General features: G+C 42.0%; 1 protein-coding gene across 6 annotated transcripts in view; it reads left to right on the forward strand.

Annotated features, from left to right (window-relative positions):
• Positions 1–23,845, forward strand: part of clcn3 (chloride channel 3) — a 235,118-nt gene that overhangs the window by 33,139 nt on the left and 178,134 nt on the right. For 2 of the 6 annotated variants that reach the window (XM_068029282.1, XM_068029284.1), the window contains exon 1: positions 21,932–22,121. The exons of the other annotated variants lie outside the window; for them this stretch is intronic. In XM_068029282.1, the coding sequence (XP_067885383.1) occupies positions 22,040–22,121 (82 nt within the window). In that variant the 5' untranslated portion in view covers positions 21,932–22,039. Of the gene's footprint in view, positions 1–21,931; positions 22,122–23,845 lie in introns of those variants that run through there. 6 annotated transcript variants of the gene reach the window in all.

The raw sequence follows: 23,845 nt of genomic DNA on the forward strand, positions 1-23,845 counted from the left end.
CCTGTATTCTGTAGATCTCAATCAAACTTAGAAAATTCCTACAGGGTGTGATAGGGTAGATATCGATGGGATGTTTCCTCTGGCTGGTGAGTCTAGAACCATGGGACACCGTTTCAGAGTAAGGGCAGGCCATTTAGGACTGAGATGAGGAGGAATTTCTTTATTCAGAGGATGGTGAATCTTTGGAAGTCTCTACCCGAGAGGGTTGTGGAAGCTCAATGGTTTGAACATGTTCAAGATAGAAATCAATAGATTTCTGGATACTAATGACATTAAGGGAAAATGGCGTAGTGCCATTTAGGTCGGCACAGTGGCGCAGTGGTTAGCACCGCAGCCTCACAGCTCCAGCGACCCGGGTCAATTCCAGGTACTGCCAATGTGGAGTTTGCAAGTTCTCCCTGTGTCTGCGTGGGTTTCCTCCGGGTGCTCCGGTTTCCTCCCACACGCCAAAAGACTTGCAGGTTGATAGGTAAATTGGCCATTAGAAATTGCCCCTAGTATAGGTAGGTGGTAGGGAAATATAGGGATAGGTGGGGATGTGGTAGGAATATGAGATTAGTGTAGGATTAGTATAAATGGGCGGTTGATGGTCGGCACAGACACGGTGGGCCGAAGGGCCTGTTTCAGTGCTGTATTTCTAAACTAAAACTAAACTAGTGGTAGATGATCAGACATGATCTGTTTGAATGGCGGAGCAGGCTCAACGGGCCGAATGGCCTAATACTTCTCTATTTCCTATGTTCCTAACCAATTCTCAATCCATTGCAGTAGATTGCCCCCAATCCCATGTGTGCTCTAATTTTGTTTACTAACCTATTGTATGGGACCTAATCAAAAGCCTTCTGAAAATCCAAATACATCACATCCATTGGTTCTCCTTTATCTATGCTGCAAGTAACATAGAATCATCCTCAAAAAACTTCAACAGGTTTGTCAAACATGATTTCCCTTTCACAAATCCATGTTGACTTGGCCCAATCATATAATTTTCTAAGTGTCCAGTTATCTCATCCTTTTATAATAGATTCTAACATTTTCCCTACTACTGATGTCAAACTAATAGATCTGTAGTTCTCCCTTTCTCTCTTGCTCCCTTCTTAAATAGTGGGGTTACATTTGCTACTTTTCAGTCTGTAGAAGTCCGTCCAGAATATATAGAATTTTCAAGGATAACCACCAATGCATCCACTATCTCTATAGCCACCTCCTTCAATACTCTGGGATGTAGCTCATCTTGTCTAGGTGTTTTATCGACTTTAAATCCAATTAGTTTTTTGAGTACTACCTCTTTATTGATACTTTTTAAAAAATTATTTTCTTGTGGGCGTTGCTGGCAATGCCAGCACTTGTTGCCCATTCCTAATTGCCCTTGACCTGAGTGGCTTGCTAGGCCATTTCAGAGGGCAGTTAAGACTCAACCACATAGCTGGTGCACTGGAAGTAATCCTGAGATTACTGCTTTTGAGGTCCTGCTTTTTAATTTCTTTCCTAACTCCTTAAATTCTGCTTCTTTAAAAAATTAGTTTCCTGTGGGGTGTGGCTGTCACTGGCTAGGCTAGCATTTATTGCCCATCCCTAATTGCCCTCGAACAGGAGTGGCTTGCTGGGCCATTTCAGAGGGCATTTTTTAAGAGTGAACCGCATTGCTGTGGGTCTGAAGTCACATATAGGCTAGACTAGGTAAGCATGGCAGATTTCCTTCCCCAAAGGACATTAGTGAACTGGATGGGTTTTTACAACAATTGACAATGGTTTCATGGTAACCATTAGACTAGCTTTTTAATTCCATTTTTTTTTATTAATTGAATTCCAATTTCACCATCTGTCGTGGTGGGATTCGAACCCATGTCCCCAGAGCATTAGCCTGGGCTCATGACCTCATCCCTCTTCTTAACCTATGTCGTTGGTACCAATGTGGACCATGACCTCTGGCTGTTCACCCTCCCCAGAAGAATGTCCTGCAGCTGCACTGTGACATCCTTGACCCTGGTGTCATGCCTGCAGCCTCAGAAATGCCTGTCTGCTCCTCTAACTAACAAATCCCCTATCACTACTGCCTTTCCACTCTTTTTTTTAGAGATACAGCACTGAAACAGGCCCTTCGGCCCACCGAGTCTGTGCCGAACATCAGCCACCCATTTATACTAATCCTACACTAATCCCATATTCCTACCAAACATCCCCACCTGTCCCTATATTTTCCCTACCACCTACCTATACTAGTGACAATTTATAATGGCCAATTTACCTATCAATCTGCAAGTCTTTTGGCTTGTGGGAGGAAACCGGAGCACCCGGAGAAAACCCACGCAGACACAGGGAGAACTTGCAAACTCCACACAGGCAGTACCCGGAATCGAACCCGGGTCCCTGGAGCTGTGAGGCTGCGGTGCTAACCACTGCGCCACTGTGCCACCCCCTGCCTGTGCAGCTGAGCCACCCGTGGTGCCACGGACTTGGCTTTTGCTGCACTCCTCTGATCGCCCTCACCAGTATCCAAAATAGAAAACTGGTCCGCAAGTGAGATCGACTCAGTCTGCTGCACTGCTTGCTTCGTTCTCTTAGACTGCCTAGCTTTCACCCATTCCCTCTCTCCCTGCACATTCTTAACCTGCGGTGTGACTACCTCCCTAAACATGCTATCCACGGAGTTCTCTGCCTTCCGGATCCACCAGAGTGATTCTGCATTCAGTCCTTGGCTTACGCTGAGTGACAAGGCCAGTACAACCTTCAGTGCTCTTGAACTTTAAAAAAAAAACTGACCATGGGTCCTAATCCTGTATGAGATGACTTGTGTTGTGATTGAGTTTCAAGAGCATTGGAGGCCCTTTAGTGCCTTAGCCTAGGGTCCACTCTAAATACTTGAGTCTGGGTTATGAATGTTGTCAGGTTATCAGTTATTTATGCAGGGGATGAAATTGCAGCTGAACCTGATCTCAAAACAAGTTACTGCGTTTCAAATATAATCCATTGAAATTGAATCAATTTGAAATCTTTCTGAGACATGATGAAATGCTGTATAAATGCAAGCCTTTTTTTCTCTTCATTTAATGTCCACTTGCATGCACTTTTTGACAGAGGTCACTCAATAGGGAGGAAAACTTGGCTTTATTTTCCTGAACTTCCATAACCAAGGATAAGAAGCCATTTGTAGCACCTCTGTTCAAACTGTTCAAAACAGTGTAAAACACGGTGATCATTGGTGCATTTATTCACTCAGCCACATATTTTGTTGAAGTGCCAACACTGATAAGTTTTTGAACCTGTCTTTCGTAGAGCATCTACAACATAGATGCGAATTCTGTAGATTTCGGCAACTTAGCTGTGTTTTTTAAAGACCTCATTTAAAATGCTTAGTGAGCATGATGGCCACTTTTTAAATTTGGCTTCTGAGAAAATTCATTTCTAAGCATAGTCTTTCTAAATTTGCTTCTGGGTCCAGTTTTGAGCACAATCTATAACCGCTCTTTAGATTCAGTAATTAATCTGAGTGTCTGATTTTTAGCTATGAGGCCAGGGTTAAAAACAGTATTATTTTTCCTTTGAAATTTTGACATCTTTAAAGTCATTAGAATTTCTATAATTTTTGAGGACAGTGGTGACTTTGTGATCTTGAAGCCGAATGCTCAATTGGGCAGCTTTGCCTGACGATGCTCTGACAGAGGATCTTTTAAAATTTTTAGCATTGGAGATTCCACTCAGAATTGCTGCACTTGTGGTCAACGTAACCATTGAATGGGCCCACCATATCTTAATCTCTTGACCCACTGACAATTTAGAGAGAGACAAGTATTTTGCTGAAGCTTTTGTACCGACAGACGAATGAGCAAATGATCTGACTTTGATGTGGAAATTCAAAAAGGCAGGAGCAGGATAAAATGTAAACTGTCCTGTAACATCGAAATCCAGTGTGCAGTGATGTATCTTACATACTTTTGCCTAAAAATGTAAGGAAGATAAATATACCCTCAAACATTGTTATCTATGAATCATATTTGGCTAATTGCAATTCTGATTAGTAAATTTAAAATGAGTAATAGACACTTATTGGACAGATGATCTCAACACATAATGGCACAGTGAATGCAGGTGTACTTCACCTTTTTGCGTGTTTGTTAGTGAACTGGTAAGACAAAAAGCCGAGTGAGTGTATTTTTGATCATTGCATGCGCTTTACTTCTTTGATGACTGAATAGTGGTCGATATTTGTTAAGCAAATATACATGTGAAGTACATTTATCAGTATTGTGTGATTGTAAGTAAGATGTTTTTGAATAAGATTATTGCATGTGGATGAAATGGTATCACTGTAGCCACAACTGTGGCTGGTCACCAATTACTAATGAACAATATTGAGTCATGCAACAGAGCGATCTAGGGGTGTAGATACAAAGAAAGAATTTGCACTTCTGTCGCACCTTTCGCAACCTCAGAATGTTTTAAAGCACTTCACAGCCAATGGAGTACTTTTCAAGTGTAGTCACTGTTGTAATGCAAGCAATGATGCATTGATCTTTAAAGGTGGGAATGTAAGTGGAAAAGGCCTCAAAAGAGGGAAATGGTTTCATTTTATTTGGGCTGTTGACTATAATGGCAAGGAAATTACTTTAAACTTAAGAGACATTGAATAGGCTGCAGTTGAAGCATTGTTGGCGACTTCCCATTATAGGAATGGTATTGGAGTCTGAAAAGATTGCCTCAGAGATTCATTAGCATGATACCAAGAATAGGTAGTAAAAACAAGAAATGCTGGAACCACTCAGCAGGACAAGGCCACATAGCTGACCAAAAGGTCATGGAGCAAAGGCAAACAATATGTTAATGGTGTGTTGAAAGACAAAGCGTTAGTACAGAAAAGGTGTTAACGGACTGAATATTGAACAGCAGCAAGTGCAAACATGAAAAAAAACAGTGGGTAAGCAAACTGAACAAACTAAGATGAAATGAAATAAATGCAAAAAAAGAAGATTGTAAAAAATGTAAAAAGAAAAAAAGAAAAATAACTAAAAATGAAAGTAAAATGGGGGGCTGTCATGCTCTGAAATTATTGAACTCAATGTTCAGTCCGGTAGGCTGTAGTGTGCCTAATCGGTAGATGAGATGCTGTTTCTCGAGCTTGCGTTGATGTTCACTGGAACACTGCAGCAATCCCAGGAAAGAGATGTGAGCATGAGAGCAGGGGGGAGTGTTGAAATGGTAAGCAACTAGAAGCTCAGGGTTCTGCTTGCGGACTGAGCGGAGGTGTTCCGCAAAGCGGTCACCAAGTCTGCGCTTGGTCTCCCCAATGTAGAGGAGACCACATTGTGAGCAGCGAATACAGTATACTACATTGAAAGAAGTACAAGTAAACCGCTGCTTCACCTGAAAGGAGTGTTTGGGGCCTGGGATAGTGAGGAGAGAGGAGGTAAATGGGCAGGTATTACACCTCCTGCGATTGCAGGGGAAGGCGCCATGGGACGGGGACGAGGTGGTGTGGGTAATGGAGGAGTGGACCAGGGTGTCGCGGAGGGAATGATCCCTTCGGAATGTTGACAGGGGAAGGGAGGGGAAGATGCATTTGGTAGTGGCATCACGCTGGAGGTGGCGGAAATGGCGGAGGATGATCATTTGGATATGGAGGCTGATGGGGTGGAAAGTGAGGACAAGGGGAACCCTGTCACGGTTCTGGGTGGGAGGGGAAGGGTTGAGGGCAGAGGTGCGTGTAATGGGCCGGACACGGTTGAGGGCCCTGTCAACAACAGTGAGGGGGAATCCTCGGCTGAGGAAAAAGGAGGTCAACACCTTATCTGTACTAATGCTTTGTCTTTCAACACACCATTAACATATTGTTTGCCTTTGCTCCATGACCGTTTGGTCAGCTATGTGGCCTTGTCCAATCTACACCTTCTCCTTTGTTATCTCTTGCCCCACCCCCACCTCACTTGCTTATAACCTATGATATTTCTAATATTTGTCAGTTCCGAAGAAGGGTGACTGACCCGAAATGTTAACTCTGCTTTTTCCACAGATGCTGCCAGACCTGCTGAGTGGTTCCAGCATTTCTTGTTTTTATTTCAGATTTCCAGCATCCACAGTATTTTGCTTCTATTCCAAGAATAGGTCGAGTCCTCAAAACAGTCTCAAAAGAATTTTGGTTGTAACAGAGAAAGTTAGAAGGTGATGGAGTACAGATCAATATAGGTTTTCAAAATGTTGAAAGTTGTGAGAGTAAATACTGAAAGATTGATGCCATTGGTTGGTGAATTGGTATCAAGGGGTATAGTCTCAGTATTATTGCTGGAGGCATGAGACAGGAAGTTACAAGAAATGTTTTCACATAGGCTGTACTGGCATTGGCACAATGGGCAATGTGGGCTGAATGGGCAAATTGTCTGACAATTTCTGTGATTCTTTCAGTTGCCATGACCTTTGAACATTTACTGAGATTAAGAGGTGCTTTTGCATAGCATGTCCTCTGACCTTTTAGGTTGTGGTACCTCCCTGCCCTTGTAAACAGATTATTCTCCTTTACTCATAGATGGTTCAACCAGGTCCAAACTGTCCTGTCCCTCAAGGTGTTAACTTTTTTCTCTCTCTGACCTGTGAATCACTGGTTTAAATCAGTTCCTTGATTGTTTAATCCTTTGCTGCACTCTGTGGGTTAGCTGCTTGAAGTCCATCCCACCACTGAGAGGTGCTGCTCTGATGCATCAGCCAGCAAATCTTACAAAGCCTGCTGTTGTTGAACAGAGGCTTTCACAATCAGACCCGTAGCGCAACTGAGGTTATTTTTTTTGCTCTCTGGATAAAGTGACATCACTGTCTTTCATGGTGTTTAGTATGAACTCCCAGTCTATGAAGGGAATTTTAATTATATAGCTTACACAGGACTGTCTTGCATATTAGCAATGTGCAGTATTTTGTAATGCATCCAAATATGCACCATGGCAGAAGGGGTCTGCAGTCTTCACCCGTGTACTTAACAGCCTCTTCAAATTTTTTCCTAACATCCTGATAGGCATGGGCTAGCTTAAGAAAAGTGAGGTTGAAAAGAAAAATTACACCTTAGAAATTGCATAGTTGCTTGGCACAAAGTATACGTGGACATGCCTAGTCTGCTGTTTTAAATTCAGCGTGCTCCATGCAAGTTTTAGAAAAGAGGGTAGCAGGTAGTGAGCTGTGAGGAGGCCACAGGTGGATGACAAAGACAGGAAGTGGCAGAATATTTTTTTGTACTTGCTAGCTCCATAACCCATGGAGGTACTAGATGGGGTGATAGAGTTGTAAAATGTAGCATGTTAAATTTGAAAGACAGATTAACAACTCCATCTATTTCTTGGATGATCTTCCAGTACTAAGTACTAGCACATATCATAGAATCATACAGCACAGAGGAGGCCAGTCGGTCCATCATGCCTGTGCTCGCTCTTGAAAATTAGTCTTACTCCCCTGCTCTTTCCCCATAGTCCTGCAATTTTTCCCTTTTCATGTATTTATCTAGCTCTGTTTTGAAAGTTACTATTAAATTTGCTTCCACCACCAGCCTCACTTTCTGGGGCAGCACTCCTTAGAGAAGAGAGGGTTGAAAGGAGATTTGATAGACGTGTTCAAAATCATGAGGGGTCTAGACAGGGTAGATAGGGAGAAACTGTTCCCATTGGCAGAACAGTTGAGAACCAGCTGATTCCGATTTTAGGTGAATGGCAAAAGAACCAAAGGCGACACGAGGAAAAAACTTGAGAATGCAGCATTTGGTGAGCATGTGAAATGCAGTGCCTGAGAGTGTGGTGGAGGCAGATTCAGTCATGGCTTTCAAAAGGGAATTGGATAATTATCTGAAGAGAAAATTTGCAGGGCTGCGGGGAAAGGACGGGGAAGTGGGGCTAGCTGAGTTGCTCTTGCAGAGAGCCGACATAGGCATAAAGAGCCAAATAGCCTCCTTCTGTGCTGTAACCATTCTATGATTTTGAACTCCACTATTAAATCTCTCCTTCACCTTCTCTGCTATCAGAAGAACAATCCCAGCTTGCCTGGTTTCTCCACTTAACTGAAGTCCCTCATCCCTGGTATCATTTTTGTAAATCTCCTCTGTGCCCTCATTCTGAAAGTGTACTGCCCAGAATTGGGCACACTAAACCAGCTGAGACCTATTCAATGATTTATAAAAATTTACAATAACATTTTGTACTCTGCTTTTGTACTCTATGTCTCTAGGAAACCAAGGATACCAAATGCCTTAATAAAAGCAAAATACTGCAGATAATGGAAATCTGAAATTTAAAAAAAAATGCTGGTATTACTCAGCAGGTCTGGCAGCATCTGTGGAGAGAGAAGCAAAGTTAACGTTTCAGGTCTATGACCTTTCATCAGTTCTGATGTTTCATCAGAACTGATGAAAGGTCACAGAACTGAAACGTTAACTTTGTTTCTCTCTCCACAGATGCTGCCAGACCTGCTGAGTAATACCAGCATTTTTTGTTTTTTTATCCCAAATCCCTTTTCCCTCGGCTGATGAATCAGTGCTTGTCCATGTTTAACGCAATTGGAAGAAGCATTGAGGGTAGCAAAGGCACAAAATGTACTCTGGGTGGGGGACTTCAATGTCCATCACCAAGAGTGGCTTGGTAGCACCATTACTGACCGAGCTGGCCGAGTCCTAAAGGACATAGCTGGTAGACTGGGTCTGCAGCAGCTGGTGAGGGAACCAACAAGAGGGAAAAATCTACTTGATCTCGTCCTCACTGATCTACCTGTCGCAGATTTATCTGTCCATGGCAGTATTGACCACCATGACAGAGTGACCACCGCACAGTCCTTTTAGAGATGAAGTCCAGTCTTCACATTGAGGCTACCCATCATCGTGTTGTGCGGCACTATCACTGTCCTAAATGGGATAGATTTCAAACAGATCTAACAGCGCAAAATTGGGCATCCATGAGGTGTTGTGGGCCATCAGCAGCAGCAGAATTGTATTCAACCATAATCTGTAACCTCAAGGCCCGGTATATCCCCCACTCTACCATTACCATCAAGCCAGGAGACCAACCCTGGTTCAATGACGAGTGCAGGAGTGCATGCCAGGGGCAGTACCAGGCATACCTCAAAATGAAGTGTCACCCTGTTGAAGCTACAACACAGGACTACTTGCATGCCAAACAGCAGAAGCAGTATGCAATAGCCAGGGCTAAGTGATCCCACAACCAACGGATCAGATTTAACTTCCGCAGTCCTGAAACATCTTGTCGTGAATTATGGTGGACAATTAAACAACTGACAGGAGGGGGAGAATCCGTAAATATCCCCATCCTCAGTGATGGGGGAGCCCAGCACATCAGTGCAAAAGACAAGGCTGAAACATTTGCATCCGTCTTCAGCCAGAAGTGCTGAGTGGATGATCCATCTCGGCCTCCTTCTGAAGTCCCCAGCATCACCAATGTCAGTCTTCAGCCAATCCGATTCACTCTACGTAATATCAAGAAATGGGTGAAAGCACTGGATGCTGCAAAGGCTATGGGCCCTGACAACATTCCAGCAATAGTACTGAAGACTTGTGCTCCAGAACTAGCCACGCCCCGAGCTGAGCTGTTTCAATACAGCTACAACACTGGTATCTAACCGGCACTTTGGAAATTGCCCAGGTATGTCCTGTCCACGAAAGGCAGGACAAGTCCAACCCGGCCAATTACCGCCCCATCAGTCTACTCTCAATCATCAGCAAAGGGATGGAAGGGGTCATTGACAGTGCTATCAAGCGGTACTTGCTCAGCAGTAATCTGCTCATTGATACTCTATTTGGGTTCCGCCAGGGTTACTCAGCTTCTGACCTCATTACAGCCTTTGTCCAAACATGGACAAACGAGCTGAAGTCTAGTGGTGAGGTGACAGTGACTGCCCTTGACATCAAGGCAGCATTTGATCGGTATGGCATCAAGGAGACTTAGCAAAATTGGAGTCAGTGGGAGTCGGGGAAAACTCTCCGCTGGTTGGAGTCATACCTAGCACAAAGGAAGATGGTTGTGGTGGTTGGAGGTCAATCATCTCAGTCCCAAGACATCACTGCAGGAGTTCCTCAGTGTAGTGTCTAAGGCCCAACCATCTTCAGCTGCTTCATCAGTGACCTTCCCTCCATCATAAGATCAACAGTGGGGATGTTTGCTGATGTTTAGCACCAGTAGCGACTCCTCAGATACGGAAGCAGTCCATGTCCATATGTAGCAAGACCTGGACAACATCCATGCTTGGGCTGATGTGTGGCGTGAATGTTACTTGTCACTTAAATGCCAGGCAATGACCATCTCCAATTAGAGAGAATCTAACCATCTCCCCTTGACGTTCAATGGCATTACGATTGCTGAATCCTCCACTATCAACATCTTGGGGGTTACCATTGACCAGAAACTGAACTTCACCAGCCACATAAATGCTGTGGCTACAAGAGCAGGTCAGAGACTGGGAATTCTGCTGTGAGTAAGTCACCTCCTGACTCCCCAGTGACTGTCCACTAATTACAAGGCACAAGTCAGGAGTGTGATGGAATACTCTCCACTTGCCTGGATGGGTGCACCTCCAACAACATTCAAGAAGCTTGACATCATCCAGGACTAAGAAGCCCGCTTGATTGGCACCCCATTCACCATCCTTCAACATTCACTCCCTCCACCACTGACGCACAGTGGTAGCAGTGTGTACCGTATACAAGATGCACTGCAGCAACTCACCAAGGTTCTTTCGACAGCACCTTCCAAACCAGTGACCTCTACCAGTGAGAAGGACAAGGACAGCGGATGCATGGGAACATCACCACCTGCAAGTTCCCCTCCAAGCCACGCACCATCCTGACTTGGAACTATATCGCTGTTCCTTCACTGGTGCTGGGTCAAAATCCTGGAACTCCCTTCCTAACAGCCCTTTTGGTGTACCGACACCTCAAGGACTGCAACAGTTGAAGAAGGCAGTTCACCATCACCTTCTCAAAGGCAATTAGGGATGGGCAATAAATGCTGTCCTAGCCTGCAACACCCGCATCCCACGAACAAATTGGGGAAAAAAAAACAGCCTGATCAATTTGTCTTGTCATCTTCAAACATTTGTCTATGTCAACCTCCAAGTCTCCCTCTTCTTGCATCTTACAGAAGTGGCCTTGATTGCAGTGTTTAACCAAATAAAAAAAAATTCTTTAAACAGCAAGCTTCCACGTCAGCACTCTATTTCTTTTATTGCCTTCATTGAAGTTTTTACTCAAAAGCGTCAGCCTCAACCATTGGGTGTCAACTGGATATTTTTACTCAACATTTTCGAGACCTTTGAACCACACCTGTGAATTCTGGGCAAATGCAGTTTGTCGAATTCCTCACCATGCAGTCTGTGTATCAAAAGCAGTTGAAGTGTAGAAGGGTACCTCTCCTTATCCTGTGAAGACTTGAGTGATTCTTAAACATATTACAATTGTGCTTTACTATGATGAAGTCTTTGACCGTAAAATCAATGTAACATGCATGAACAAGAACAGCTGATATCATACAAGAGGAAGGAATAATTTGTGGTTTTTGGTGCTGTTTCGGAAAGAAAACAAAGATTCTTTCTCAAGAAGGATTTTTTTTGGTCAATCACCTACGTTTATTTTGTGTACATTCAGTTTAAAAAAAAAATATTTTTTTGCCATTTAGTATTTTTATATAAAAAGTCAAACTAAGTAAACAATGAACTTTCATTGACCCTGATCCACCCCTAATGTTTGTTCGTGGATAATACTGGGCATAACGCCTCTTATAAAATATCTGACAATGTAAACAAGTACACATAAAAATGTGCCAATCTCCTTTCCCTGTAGAAAACTGTACAAATGAGGAATGTTTTAGCATGATTCTGTGCATGCTGTCCAGTCAGCGCTCCATTTTGTTCATTTTTATCTAGGTTTTGAATACCAGTCTCATTGATTCCTGATTCATTCTTAAGGCTGTCTTAATTTCAGTCAGCTGTTACCTATCCTAATATCTCTTCTAGTGGCTCAGTGTCAAAATCTGTCTGATATCTCAAGGCACTTCATAAGTGTGTTGTTTTACTACTTTAGAGGCGCTATATAAATTCAAGTTGCTCTTTAATTCTGATGCAACTTCAACAAGGAGAATGAAGAACTTCAAATGTGTAGCCCACTACCTCGAGTGGAACTAATACTTTTTAAAGATGTAGAGTTTTTCAAAAAGAAATTGAGACCAAGTCTGGCAGCATCTATGGAGAGAGAAACAGAGTTAGCGTTTCAGGTCCATGACCTTTCATCAGCTTCTGTTTTTATTTCATATTTCCAGCATCTGCAGTGTTTTCCTTTTAGTTAAGAAATTGAGACTGTTAGGTTTGCTTTTAAAGGAACTCCAAATCTGTTATAATGGTTAGCCTCCCTGGTAGATACTGGAAATTGGTGAATAATTGAGAGTTCCTAAATTTTGGTCTTGTGTGCCTGACACATGGAAGTGAAGAGTACAATATGTATAACAAAAGAAAATGAGTACAATCGTGTTGTGGCATGTCAGTAGGTAAGAGGACTTGATTAATCCGGGGAATATGAATACAAATCCCAGCTTGACAGTTTGAGAATTTTAATTCAGTAAATGTGACATTGAAACTGTTGGATTGTCTTAAAAACCGACTAGTTTTCTCGCATTCTGTATGGAAGGAAACCTGAATATGACTCCTGATGTGGTGATTGATTCTTAAATGTCCTCTGAAGTGATCTAACAAGCCACTCAGTTGTATCTCTGGGAAAGGGCAATAAATGTCAGCCTTGTCAGCGACACCCACCTCCTGAGTATGAAACTATATATTTTTTAAACTTCTTATTTTATGCACCAATACAAGCTGTGATCTGTATTCTAACAAAGCATTATGAGTCATTCTCCTGAGAAAATTGTAAAGGGTTCTCTTTATATGAAACCATAAGTATTGGCAGCAGTACAAGAAAAGTATTCGAGTAACTTGAGGGACTAAAATCTGACCAGTCCCTGGGGCCAGATGGCCTGCATCCTAGGGTTCTAAAAGCGATAGCTGCAGAGATAGTGGATGCACTGGCTATGATTTTCTAGAATTCCTTAGACTCAAGAGTGGTCCCGTCAGATTGGAAGTTGGCAAATGTTACACCGCTTTTCAAGAAAGGAGATAAAGAGAAAACAGGGAATTACAGGCCAGTTAGCCTAACATCAGTCGTTGGGAAGATGCTGGAAACTATTGTTAAAAGAAGTTATAACATTGCACTTGGAAAAGTATAGTATGATTAGAACAAGTCAGCGTGGTTTAACTAAAGGGAGATCCTGTTTGCCAAATTTATTAGAGTTTTTTGAGGATGTAACTAGTTTGGTAGATAAAGGGGATGTAGTATACCTAGATTTTCAAAAGGCATTCGATAAGGTGCCACATAAAAGATTAATAGGCAAGATAAAGGTGCATGGTGTTGGAAGTAATATATTAGCGTGGATAGAGGATTGGTTAACAGACAGGAAGCAGATAGTGGGCATAAATGGGGCATTTTCAAGTTGGCAGGCTGCCCCAAGGATCAGTGCTGGGGCCTCAGCTATTTACACTCTATATTAATGACTTGGATGAAGAGACAGAGAGTAATGTATCTAAGTTTGCTGATGATACATAGGAACATAGTAGCAGGAGTAGACCATTTAGCCCATTGAGCCTTCTCCCCCATTCAATACGAGCATGGCTGATCATCCACTTCAATGCCTTTTTCCCACACTATCCTCATATCCCTTTATGTCATTTGTGTTTAGAAATCTGTCAATCTCTGTTTATACATACTCAACGACTGAGCTTCCACAGCCCTCTGGGGTAGAGAATGCCAAAGATTTACAACCCTCTGAGTAAAGAGATTTCTCCTCATCTCTGTCCTAAGTGGCTTCCCCCTTATGTTGAAATTGTGTCACCTGGTTCTAGACTCCCCAACCAGGGGATACATGTTAAGCTGCCTCTACCCTGTCTATCCTTTTAATTATTTTGTAGGTTTCAATGAGATCACCTCTCATTCTTCAAAACTATAGAGAATACAGGCCCAGTTTCCCCAATCTCTCTTCATAGGACAGTCCCACCATCTCAGGAACAGTCTGGTGAGCCTTCGTTGCACTCACTCTATGGCAATGATATCCTTCCTAAGGTATGGGGACCAAAACTGCACACAGTACTCCAGGTGCAGTTTAACTAAGGTTCTATCCAATTGAAGCAAGACTTCACTACTCCTGCACTCAAATCCTCTTGCGATAAAGGCTAACATACCATTAGCCTTCTTAATTGCTTGCTGCACCTGCATGTTAACCTTCAGTGACTTATTGACAAGGACACCCAGGTGCGTTTGTACATTCACCCTTTCTAATCTACAAAGCTCGGTGGCAAGGTAAGATGCAGGGAGAATATAGAGAGGCTGCAAAGCGATATAGACAGGCTAAGTGAGTGGGCAACAAGATGACAAATGGAGTATAGAAACATAGAAAATAGGAGCAGGAGAAGGCCATTTGGCCCTTCGAGCCTGCTGCACCATTCATTATGATCATGGCTGATCATCCAACTCAGTAACCTGTTCCCACTTTGCCCCCATATCCTTTGATCCCTTTCGCCCCAAGAGCTATATCTAACTCCTTGAAAACATACAATGTTTTGGCCTCAACTGCTTTCTGTGGTAGCGAATTCCACAGCTCACCATTCTCTGGGTGATGTAATTTCTCCTCATCTCAGTCCTGAAAGGTTTACCCTGTATCCTTAGACTATGACTCCTGGTTCTGGACTTCCCCACCATCGGGATCATCCTTCCTGCATCTACCCTCTCAAGTCCTGTTAGAATTTTATAGGTTTCTATGAGATCCCCCCTCACTCTTCTGAACTCCACTGTTCCAGAGTCTATAGAATCTTGGAAGATGACCACCAATGCATCCATTATTTCTAGGGCTACTTCCTTAAGTACTCTGGGATGTAGATTATTAGGCCCTGGGGATTTATGTAGTATAATGTAGGGAAGTTTGAAGTTGTTCATTTCCGTCATAAAAGTAGAAAAGTAGAATATTTTTTAAAAGTTATGAAGCTGGTAAGTGTTGATGTTCAGAGAGACTTGGGGTACTCCTACAAGGAACGCACACCAGTTAATATGCAGGTGTAGCAGGCTATTAGGAAAGCAAATGGCATGTTGGGCTTTATTGCAAGGGGATTGGAGTACAGGAATAAAGAAGTCTTACTAAATTGTACAGGGCTTTGGTGAGACCGCACCTGGAATACTGCGTGCAGTTTTGGTCTTCACATTTAAGAAAGGATGTACTTGCACTGGAGGTGGTGCAGCCAAGATTTATTAAATTGGTCCCTGGGATGAGGGGGTTGTCCTATGATGGTAGGCTGAGTAAATTGGGCATTTTCTTTCTGGAGTTTAGAAGAATGATTGGTGATCTAATTGAGAATACAAGATTCTGAAAGGGCTTGATAGGGTAGAAGCTGAGAAATTGTTTCTGTTGGTCGGGGAATCTAGAACACGGGGACACAGTCTCAGGATAACTCAAAGGGTTGTGAATCTTTGGAATTCTCTACCCCAGAGGGTTGTGGATGCTCCATCATTGAATACATTTAAGGCTGCGATAGATAGATTTTTGGTCTCGCAGGACAGCAAAGGATATGGGGAGCGGGCAGGAAAGTGGAATTGAAGCCCAAGATCCGCCGTGATCATATTGAATGTCAGAGCATGCTCGTTGGGCCATACGGTCTACTTCTGCTCTAATTTCTTGTGTTCTTGTGTACAAAATTAATTGGACAGAATTTTTAACTTGAAATAAATCAGAAATGAATGGCTCCAGTCCGCTACTGTAGTTGGCTGACCTCAGTTACTTATTCAAGCAGACTGAGAATAAAGGGTAGGGCATCATAAGCTTCCAGTAATGTAGGATGAGCTGTGCTCTTGTCTAGATCTGTTAATTGAAGTTGCTTCTTCTGTCCATCTTTGTAGACACTTTTATTGTTTTTAAAGATTGCAGATATTGATAAGTAACACCTATTTACAATAAAGAGTACTGGTATCAAATATTGGTTTCACATAGAATTTGGGTGTGTATTCTGAAGATTTGTCTCGATGTTTTATATTGCTATTATTTGGCATTTCTAAAATGGTAAGGGATTGTGGGTGGTACGACATGGTATAATGATAGGGACACAAGGGTTTACTGGTTTAAGTCAAGCGGTCTATTCTAATCCTTTTTAATATTTCATGAAAGTTAAGCATTTGTATGAACACAAGGTTCTGTATTTGCAATGATATAGCAGACACACAAGTACAGCAGAAATGAAAATAATGAAACAACATGCAATTTGGAAATACAAAATAAAACTGAAAAGTACTGAGAATCTGTAGCACAAGAAACACAAGAAATAGGAGCAGAAGTAGACCATATGGCCCATCGAGCCTGCTCTGCCATTCAGTACGATCATGGCTGATCTTGGGCTTCAATTCCACTTTCCTGCTTGTTCCCATAACCCTTGATTCCATGTGAGACCAAAAATCTGTCTGTCCCAGCCGTAAATGTATTCAACGATGGAGCATCCAAAACCATCCGAGGTAGAGAATTCCAAAGATTCACAATCCTTTGAGTGTAGTAAATTCTCCTCATCTCCGTCCTAAATGCTCAGCCCCTTATCCTGAGACTGTGCCCCCGCGATCTAGATTCTCCAACCAGCGGAAACAATTTCTCAGCTTCTACCCTATCAAGCCCTTTCAGAATCTTGCATGTCTCAATTAGATCGCCTCTCATTCTTTTAAACTCCAGAGAATATAGGCCCAATTTACTCAGCTTCTTATCATAGGACAACCCCAGGTGCCAATTTAATAAATCTTGGCTGCACCACCTCCAGTGCAAGTATATCCTTTCTTAAATGTGGAGACCAAAACTGCACACAGTATTCCAGGTGCCGTCTCACCAAAGCTCTGTACAATTTTAGTAAGACTTCCTTATTCCTGTACTCCAATCCCCTTGCAATAAAGGCCAACATGCCATTTGCTTTCCTAATAACCTGCTGGACCTGCATGTTAACTTTGTGCATTCCTTGTACGAATACCCCCAAGTCTCTCTGAACATCATGGGAACATAGGAGCAGGAGTAGGCCATTCAGCCCATCGAGCCTGCTCCACCATTCAGTACCATCATGGCTGATCATCCACCTCAATGCCTTTTTCCCACACTATCCCGAGATCCCTTTATGTCATTGGTATTTAGAAATCTGTCAATCTGTACTTTAAACATACTCATTGACTGAGTTTCCACAGCCCTCTGGGGTAGAGAATTCCAAAGATTCACCACCCTCTGAGTAAAGAAATTACTCCTCATCTCTGTCCTAACCAGCTTCCCCCTTATTTTGAAGTTATGTTCCCTGGTTCTAGACTCTCCAACCAGGGAAAACATCGTAGCTGCCTCTACCCTGTCTATCCCTTTCAGTATTTCGTAGCTTTCAATGAGATCAACCTCTCATTCTTCGAAACTCTAGAGAATACAGGCCCAATTTCCCCAATCTCTCTACATAGGACGGTCCCGCCATCCCGGGAACAAGTCTGGTGAGCCTTCGTTGCATTCCCTCTATGGCAATAATATCTTTCCAAAGGTAAGGGGACTAAAACTGCGCACAGTACTCCAGATGCATTCTAACCAAGGTTCTATACAACTGAAGCAAGACTTCACTACTCCTGTACTCAAATCATCTTGCGATAAAGGCTAGCATACCATTAGCCACCTTAATTGCTTTCTGCACCTGCATGTTAGCTTTCAGTGACTTATTGACCAGGACACCCAGGTCCCTTTGTACATTTACACTTTCTAATCTCTTACCATTTAAGAAATACTCTGCACATCTGTTCATCCTATCAAAATGGATAACCTCACATTTTTCCACATTATATTCCATCTGCTACGTTTTTGCTCACTCACTAAGTCTGTCCAAATCCCCTTGAAGCCGCTTTGCATCTTCCTCACAACATACGTTTCCACCTAGTTTTGTGTCATCTGCGAACTTGGAAATATTACATTTGGTCCCCACATCGAAATCATTGATATATATTGTGAACAGCTGGGACCCAAATTCTGATCCTTGAGGTACCCCTCCAGAGACAGCCTGCCAAGGCGAGAATGACCTGTTCATTCCTACTGTCTGTTTTCTGCTTGTTAACCAATCCTTAGTCCATGCCAGTATATAATCTCCTGTCCCATGTGCTTTAATTTTGCTACCAAACCTCCTGTGGGAGACCTTATCAAAAGCCTTCTGAAAATCCAAGTATACCATGCCCGTCTACTCCCCTTTATCAATTCTGTTAGTAGCATCCTCATAAAACTCCAACAGGTTCGTCAAACACTTACCAGTTTCACACCTTTAAATAAAATATTCTGCTTTATTATTTTTACGACCAAAGTGAACAACTTCACACTTCCCTACATTATACTCATTTTGCCATCTTGTTGCCTACCCACTTAACCTATCTGTTTCTTTCTGCAGCCTCTCTATGTCCTCCCCACAGCTTACCTTTCCACCGAGCTTTGTATCATCAGCAAACTTCGATACATTACTCTCTCTCTCTTCATTCAAGTCAAATATAGAGTGTAAATAGCTGAGGCCCCAGCTCTGATCCTTGCGGCACCCCACTATTCACTGCCTGCCAACTTGAAAATGCCCCATTTATGCCCACTGTCTGCCTCCTGTCTATTTATCAATCTTCTATCCACGCTAATCTATTTCCCCCAACACCATGCACCCTTATCTTGTCCCTTAATCTTTTATGTAGCACCTTATCAAATACCTTTTCGAAATCCAGGTATACTCCATCTGCTGGTTCCCCTTTATCTACGAGTTACATCCTCAAAAAACTCTAACTAATTTGTCAAACAGGATATCCCTTCAGTAAAACAGTGCTGACGTTCGAATCACACTATGCTTTTCCAAATGCAATGTTAAGACGTCCTTAATAATAGTTTCCAGCATATTCCCAATGACTGATGTTAGACTAACTGGCCTGCAGTTCCCTATTTTCTCTCTACCTCCTTTCTTGAAAAGCGGTTTAACATTTGCCAACTTCCAATCTGATGGGACCTTTCCTGAATCTAAGGAATTCTGGAAAATCATAGCGCATCCACTATCTCTGCAGCTATCTCTTTTAGAACCCTAGGGTGTAGGCCAGCTGGTCCTGGGGACTTGTCAGATTTTAGTCCCTGAAGTTTTTCCAATATGTTTTCTCGGCTGATATGAATTTCCTTGATTTCCTCACTCTTTTTAGCCCCTAGGTTCCTTCCTATTTCTGGTAAGGAACTAGTATCTTCTACTGTGAAGACAGATACAAAATATTTCTTCAGTGCCACTGCCATTTCCTCATTCCCCATGATAATTTCTCCTGTATCTAAGGGACCAATGTCTACTTTACAAAGAACAAAGAAAATTACAGCACAGGAACAGGCCCTTCGGCCCTCCAAGCCTGTGCCGATCAGATCCTCTATCTAAACATGTCGCCTATTTTCTAAGGGTCTGTATCTCTTTGCTTCCTGCCCATTCATGTATCTGTCTAGATACATCTTAAAAGGCGCTATCGTGCCCGCGTCTACCACCTCCGCTGGCAACGCGTTCCAGGCACCCACCACCCTCTGCGTAAAGAACTTTCCACGCATATCCCCCCTAAACTTTTCCCCTTTCACTTTGAACTCGTGACCCCTAGTAATTGAATCCCCCACTCTGGGGGAAAAAGCTTCTTGCTATCCACCCTGTCTATACCTCTCATGATTTTGTACACCTCAATCAGGTCCCCCCTCAACCTCTGTCTTTCTAATGAAAATAATCCTAATCTACTCAACCTCTCTTCATAGCTAGCGCCCTCCATACCAGGCAACATCCTGGTGAACCTCCTCTGCACCCTCTCCAAAGCATCTACATCCTTTTGGTAATGTGGCAACCAGAACTGCACGCAGTATTCCAAATGTGGCCGAACCAAAGTCTTATACAACTGTAACATGACCTGCCAACCCTTGTACTCAATACCCCGTCCGATGAAGGAAAGCATGCCGTATGCCTTCTTGGCCACTCTATTGACCTGCGTTGCCACCTTCAGGGAACAATGGTCCTGAACACCCAAATCTCTCTGTACATCAATTTTCCCCAGGACTTTTCCATTTACTGTATAGTTTAGCTACTCTCTTCCTTTTTTATGTACTTATGATAGCTCTTACAATCTGTTTTTAGGTTAGCTAAGCTCTGGAATTCCCTCCCTAAACCTTTATGGCTCACTACCTCACTTTCTGCTCCTTAAAATCTATCTCTCTGACTAAATTTTTGGCTGTCTCCCCTAATAGCCCTTTATGCAGCTCTTCGTCAAATCTTGCTTCATAACACCCCTGTGAAGCACCCTGGGGCATTTTATTATGTTAAAGGCACTGTATAAATAGTTTTTGGCAGTCAGCTTTGGAAAAGAATGATAGCTGAACCTTATTGGGTGAAAGGTGCCCTATTCTAATGTAGGGTCTGACCAGGAAAAAAACTATGTTTCTATTTCAGGTGCTGACCAACCTGTAGGTGTTATGTACTTGCTGTTTCTATTTTATATGAGCACAATGGATTGCCTCTTTGGAGTGAAGCTGTTTGAACTGTATCTGCTGTATTGCAATAGAAAAATGGTCATTTAGAACCGGTACCTTTGTTACCCTCAAACCTAACTATTCCAGTGGTTATCCTACTTGATATGCTGAGTTAAGTTCATCCAAATCTTTGCTGTCTGAACCCTATTGTGCAGAATCACCCATCATTTCCCATCCTCGTTGACTTACATTGGCACTCAGTTTTTCAGCACCTCAAGTTTACAATTTCTTCTTTAAAAAGAAACAAAATACTTACTTGGATGCTGGAAATCTGGAATAAAAATAGAAAATGCTGGAAATACCCAGCAGGTCAGGCAGCATCTGTGGAGAGAGAAACGGAGTTAACCTTTCAGGTTGATGACCTTTCATCAGAACTTCTGATGGGTCATCGACTTGAAACGTTAGATCTGTTTCTCCCTCTACAGATGCTGCCTGACCTGCTGGGTATTTCCAGCATTTTCTATTTTTGTTACAATTTCTTCCCATGTTTCAGTCCCTCCATGACCTTGCATCTCCCTGTCACCATAATTTCATCCTACCCTATAACCTCCCCCGGGACTCTGTCCTTCTAACTCTGGTAATGCCGCAAGTTTTTGGGTTCAAGCCCTGCTCTGGACCTTGAGCACATAATGTGAGCTGATACTTCGATGCATTCCTGTGGAAGTACTGCACTGAGATAGTCTTTAGGGTAAGATTCTGTCTTGGTGGATATTAAATTTCTATGTACTATTTTTGATGAGGAGCACTGAGTTTTCTTTTGGTGTCCTGGCCAACATTCTTCACTCAAACAATGCTACTAAATTAACTGGTCATTCACATTGGGACTTTTTATGAGACTTTGCTGTCTGAAAAATAGCTGCTGCTTTTGCACACCTCATGCTTTGCATTCATTAGTTGGGAAACACTTTGGCATATTGAGGAATGGTAGAAAATTCTATTTATTTGCAATGTCTTTTTTTCTCTCTCTTTATCTTGCCTTCATACCCTTCCTCATTCTTTCTTTTTCTCACTAACATTGTCTCTGTCCTGTAAGTTTATATTGGTAAGGACCATAATGGAAATGTGAGCTAAACAATATTTTGTGTACTTAGTAATTGGTTTATTCTTTGACAGTCGAATAACAGTTTTAATAAATTTAGGAAAATGTAATCTGCCTCAATTAGAACCGTCACCTTCAAAAACATTAGCTGACAAGGCATTTACTCTGCTGTTAAGCTTCTGCGATCAGCGAACTGGTAACCAGTAGCAACATGACAGGAGCAATTTCCTGTTGCTTACATCAATTTCCTGTTGCTGACATAGCCTATCGCAGGACTCCAGCTGCTGCACAAGGCTGCACGCACACACAGTCTGTTTTCCTGAGCAAACATGGCAGCTCTGCTGGTTGAGAGGATAATGTGACAGATTTTCAGTGCAGCATACTTGCTTCTTGTTATTGCATGGATATTCCTTCTGATCCTTACTTACCTTATGATGGTGGTGGTAGAGACTGCATCCCTTTGCAAGAGATGCATAAAAGAGGTGAGTTCTATTTCCACAGCTGTTTATCACTAGGTTTTAGTAAATGAGGGAAAGTGTTTTTGGCAGGTTTAATACGTAATGGCTTTTTTGAAGAAAGTCAGTCAGGCTCAAAGATTCTTTCTGTTTTACTAACCCATTTTGATGGTGTTGCTATTTTTATTCTGCAGTTGGAATCATTTTCACATTTCTTTACCTTCCTGCATCTAAGTATTCTCATTTTTGTTTGCATGAATGGTTTAGTCCCAACAGATCACACTGGTCAGTTAGTGACACCATCTGTGCTGTAGCTTGCACAGCTTTTATTCTTAAACAATGTGTCCTTAAATGAAACCTCTCAATGCAATTTATTATATCAGATTGGACTTTTTCACTGTGACATTTTTACTTATAAGGATATCTATAAAGGTTCTCTGATATAATATCCTGTTCATATTACTAATGTGTTATTGTTTTAAGTTGTATTCAGTGCCAGGCATTTTAAGTACTGGACTAAAATGGTTCCACAAAGAATTCCAGTGTGATATATTAATCTCAGCAATGTAGCTCAGTCTTTCACTCTCCCCCACACCAGTGAATCTTGGTTTCAAGCCAGCGGTTAAGAATTTAAATCATACATGCAGTATAAGATGTGCGTTCTAGCGTTGAGCTGTTTTATCTCTCTGTTAATTCTTTTGATAATACCGCATAAGCGACATCATTCTTAGTAGCCTGATATTGTGGATATGTACAGGGTTAATTCAGCACTGCTCTGGTAAAAATGACGCAGGCCTTGTTAGCACTATGTGGTGATTTAAAATATGTTCGTACAGTTCAAGACTTGATGCACTGTTAAAGTTTCGATTTTGACATCTCATTGTTCTTTTTTAACCTATCTGGCTTTGTTGCAGTTTGTGGAGAATATTTCTGTTCCATACGTTATGTGCAATTTAGGAGTTCAGGTACTTAAACTGCATATGTGGGCCTCTATTTATTTATTTTGGGAAGCAATAGTATCTCACATTATGATAAATTTGGTTGGTACTTGAAGATTGAGATCTCCTTGCTGTTTAATTGATCCAGTTTGTCCACATGCAGTGTACTGTATAGTTCTGTGTTAATGATGGGAAAAGAATGGATTTCTGATTTTATTGTTTTTCACAGACATATTGTTGGCTGATTATTGTAAAAATTGTTTTTTGTTATTTTCTGTACTTCTCTTTTGTAATGGTTGATGTTTTATTTGGTGAAATGTTTTCCCTTCCTTTCACAAGTAAGCAAAAGTGGCATTGGTTTTTTTGCAGCAGTCTTTTCCTCTGGTGAGTGCTGAACGTTAATGTCGTAGTGACAGAATAGGCACATCTATCAGTTGAACCAAATGCTGCTGTTTTCACTATTCTTTCAGTGTCGTTGCCTTAAGTTGTACAAAAAGTACTTTGATGTTGCTCTATGGAGCTTAAAATGCTTCCTGAAATTGAAATGCTGATTGATACATCAGTTCATTGAAACTGATACTGGTGTTTAAAAACTGGATTTTTTTTTTTGAAGATGTTCCAACTGGCTTATTTTCTGACTTGCAAAATGTGCATTGGGTGTTATTGCCACACTAGCACAGAAGAACTTCCTGTTTATTTCAGTAACGCATAGTGCCTTTATAAAAGTGACTTCATAAAACTAAATACTTGTAATGGTTTGTTTGCCTTTACTTGCTTTACAGACTTTACAAGAGTTGAGGAAGGACTTTGATC

This window comes from Heterodontus francisci, chromosome 4 (assembly GCF_036365525.1).
Source record: "Heterodontus francisci isolate sHetFra1 chromosome 4, sHetFra1.hap1, whole genome shotgun sequence".
NCBI classification, from domain to species: domain Eukaryota; kingdom Metazoa; phylum Chordata; class Chondrichthyes; order Heterodontiformes; family Heterodontidae; genus Heterodontus; species Heterodontus francisci.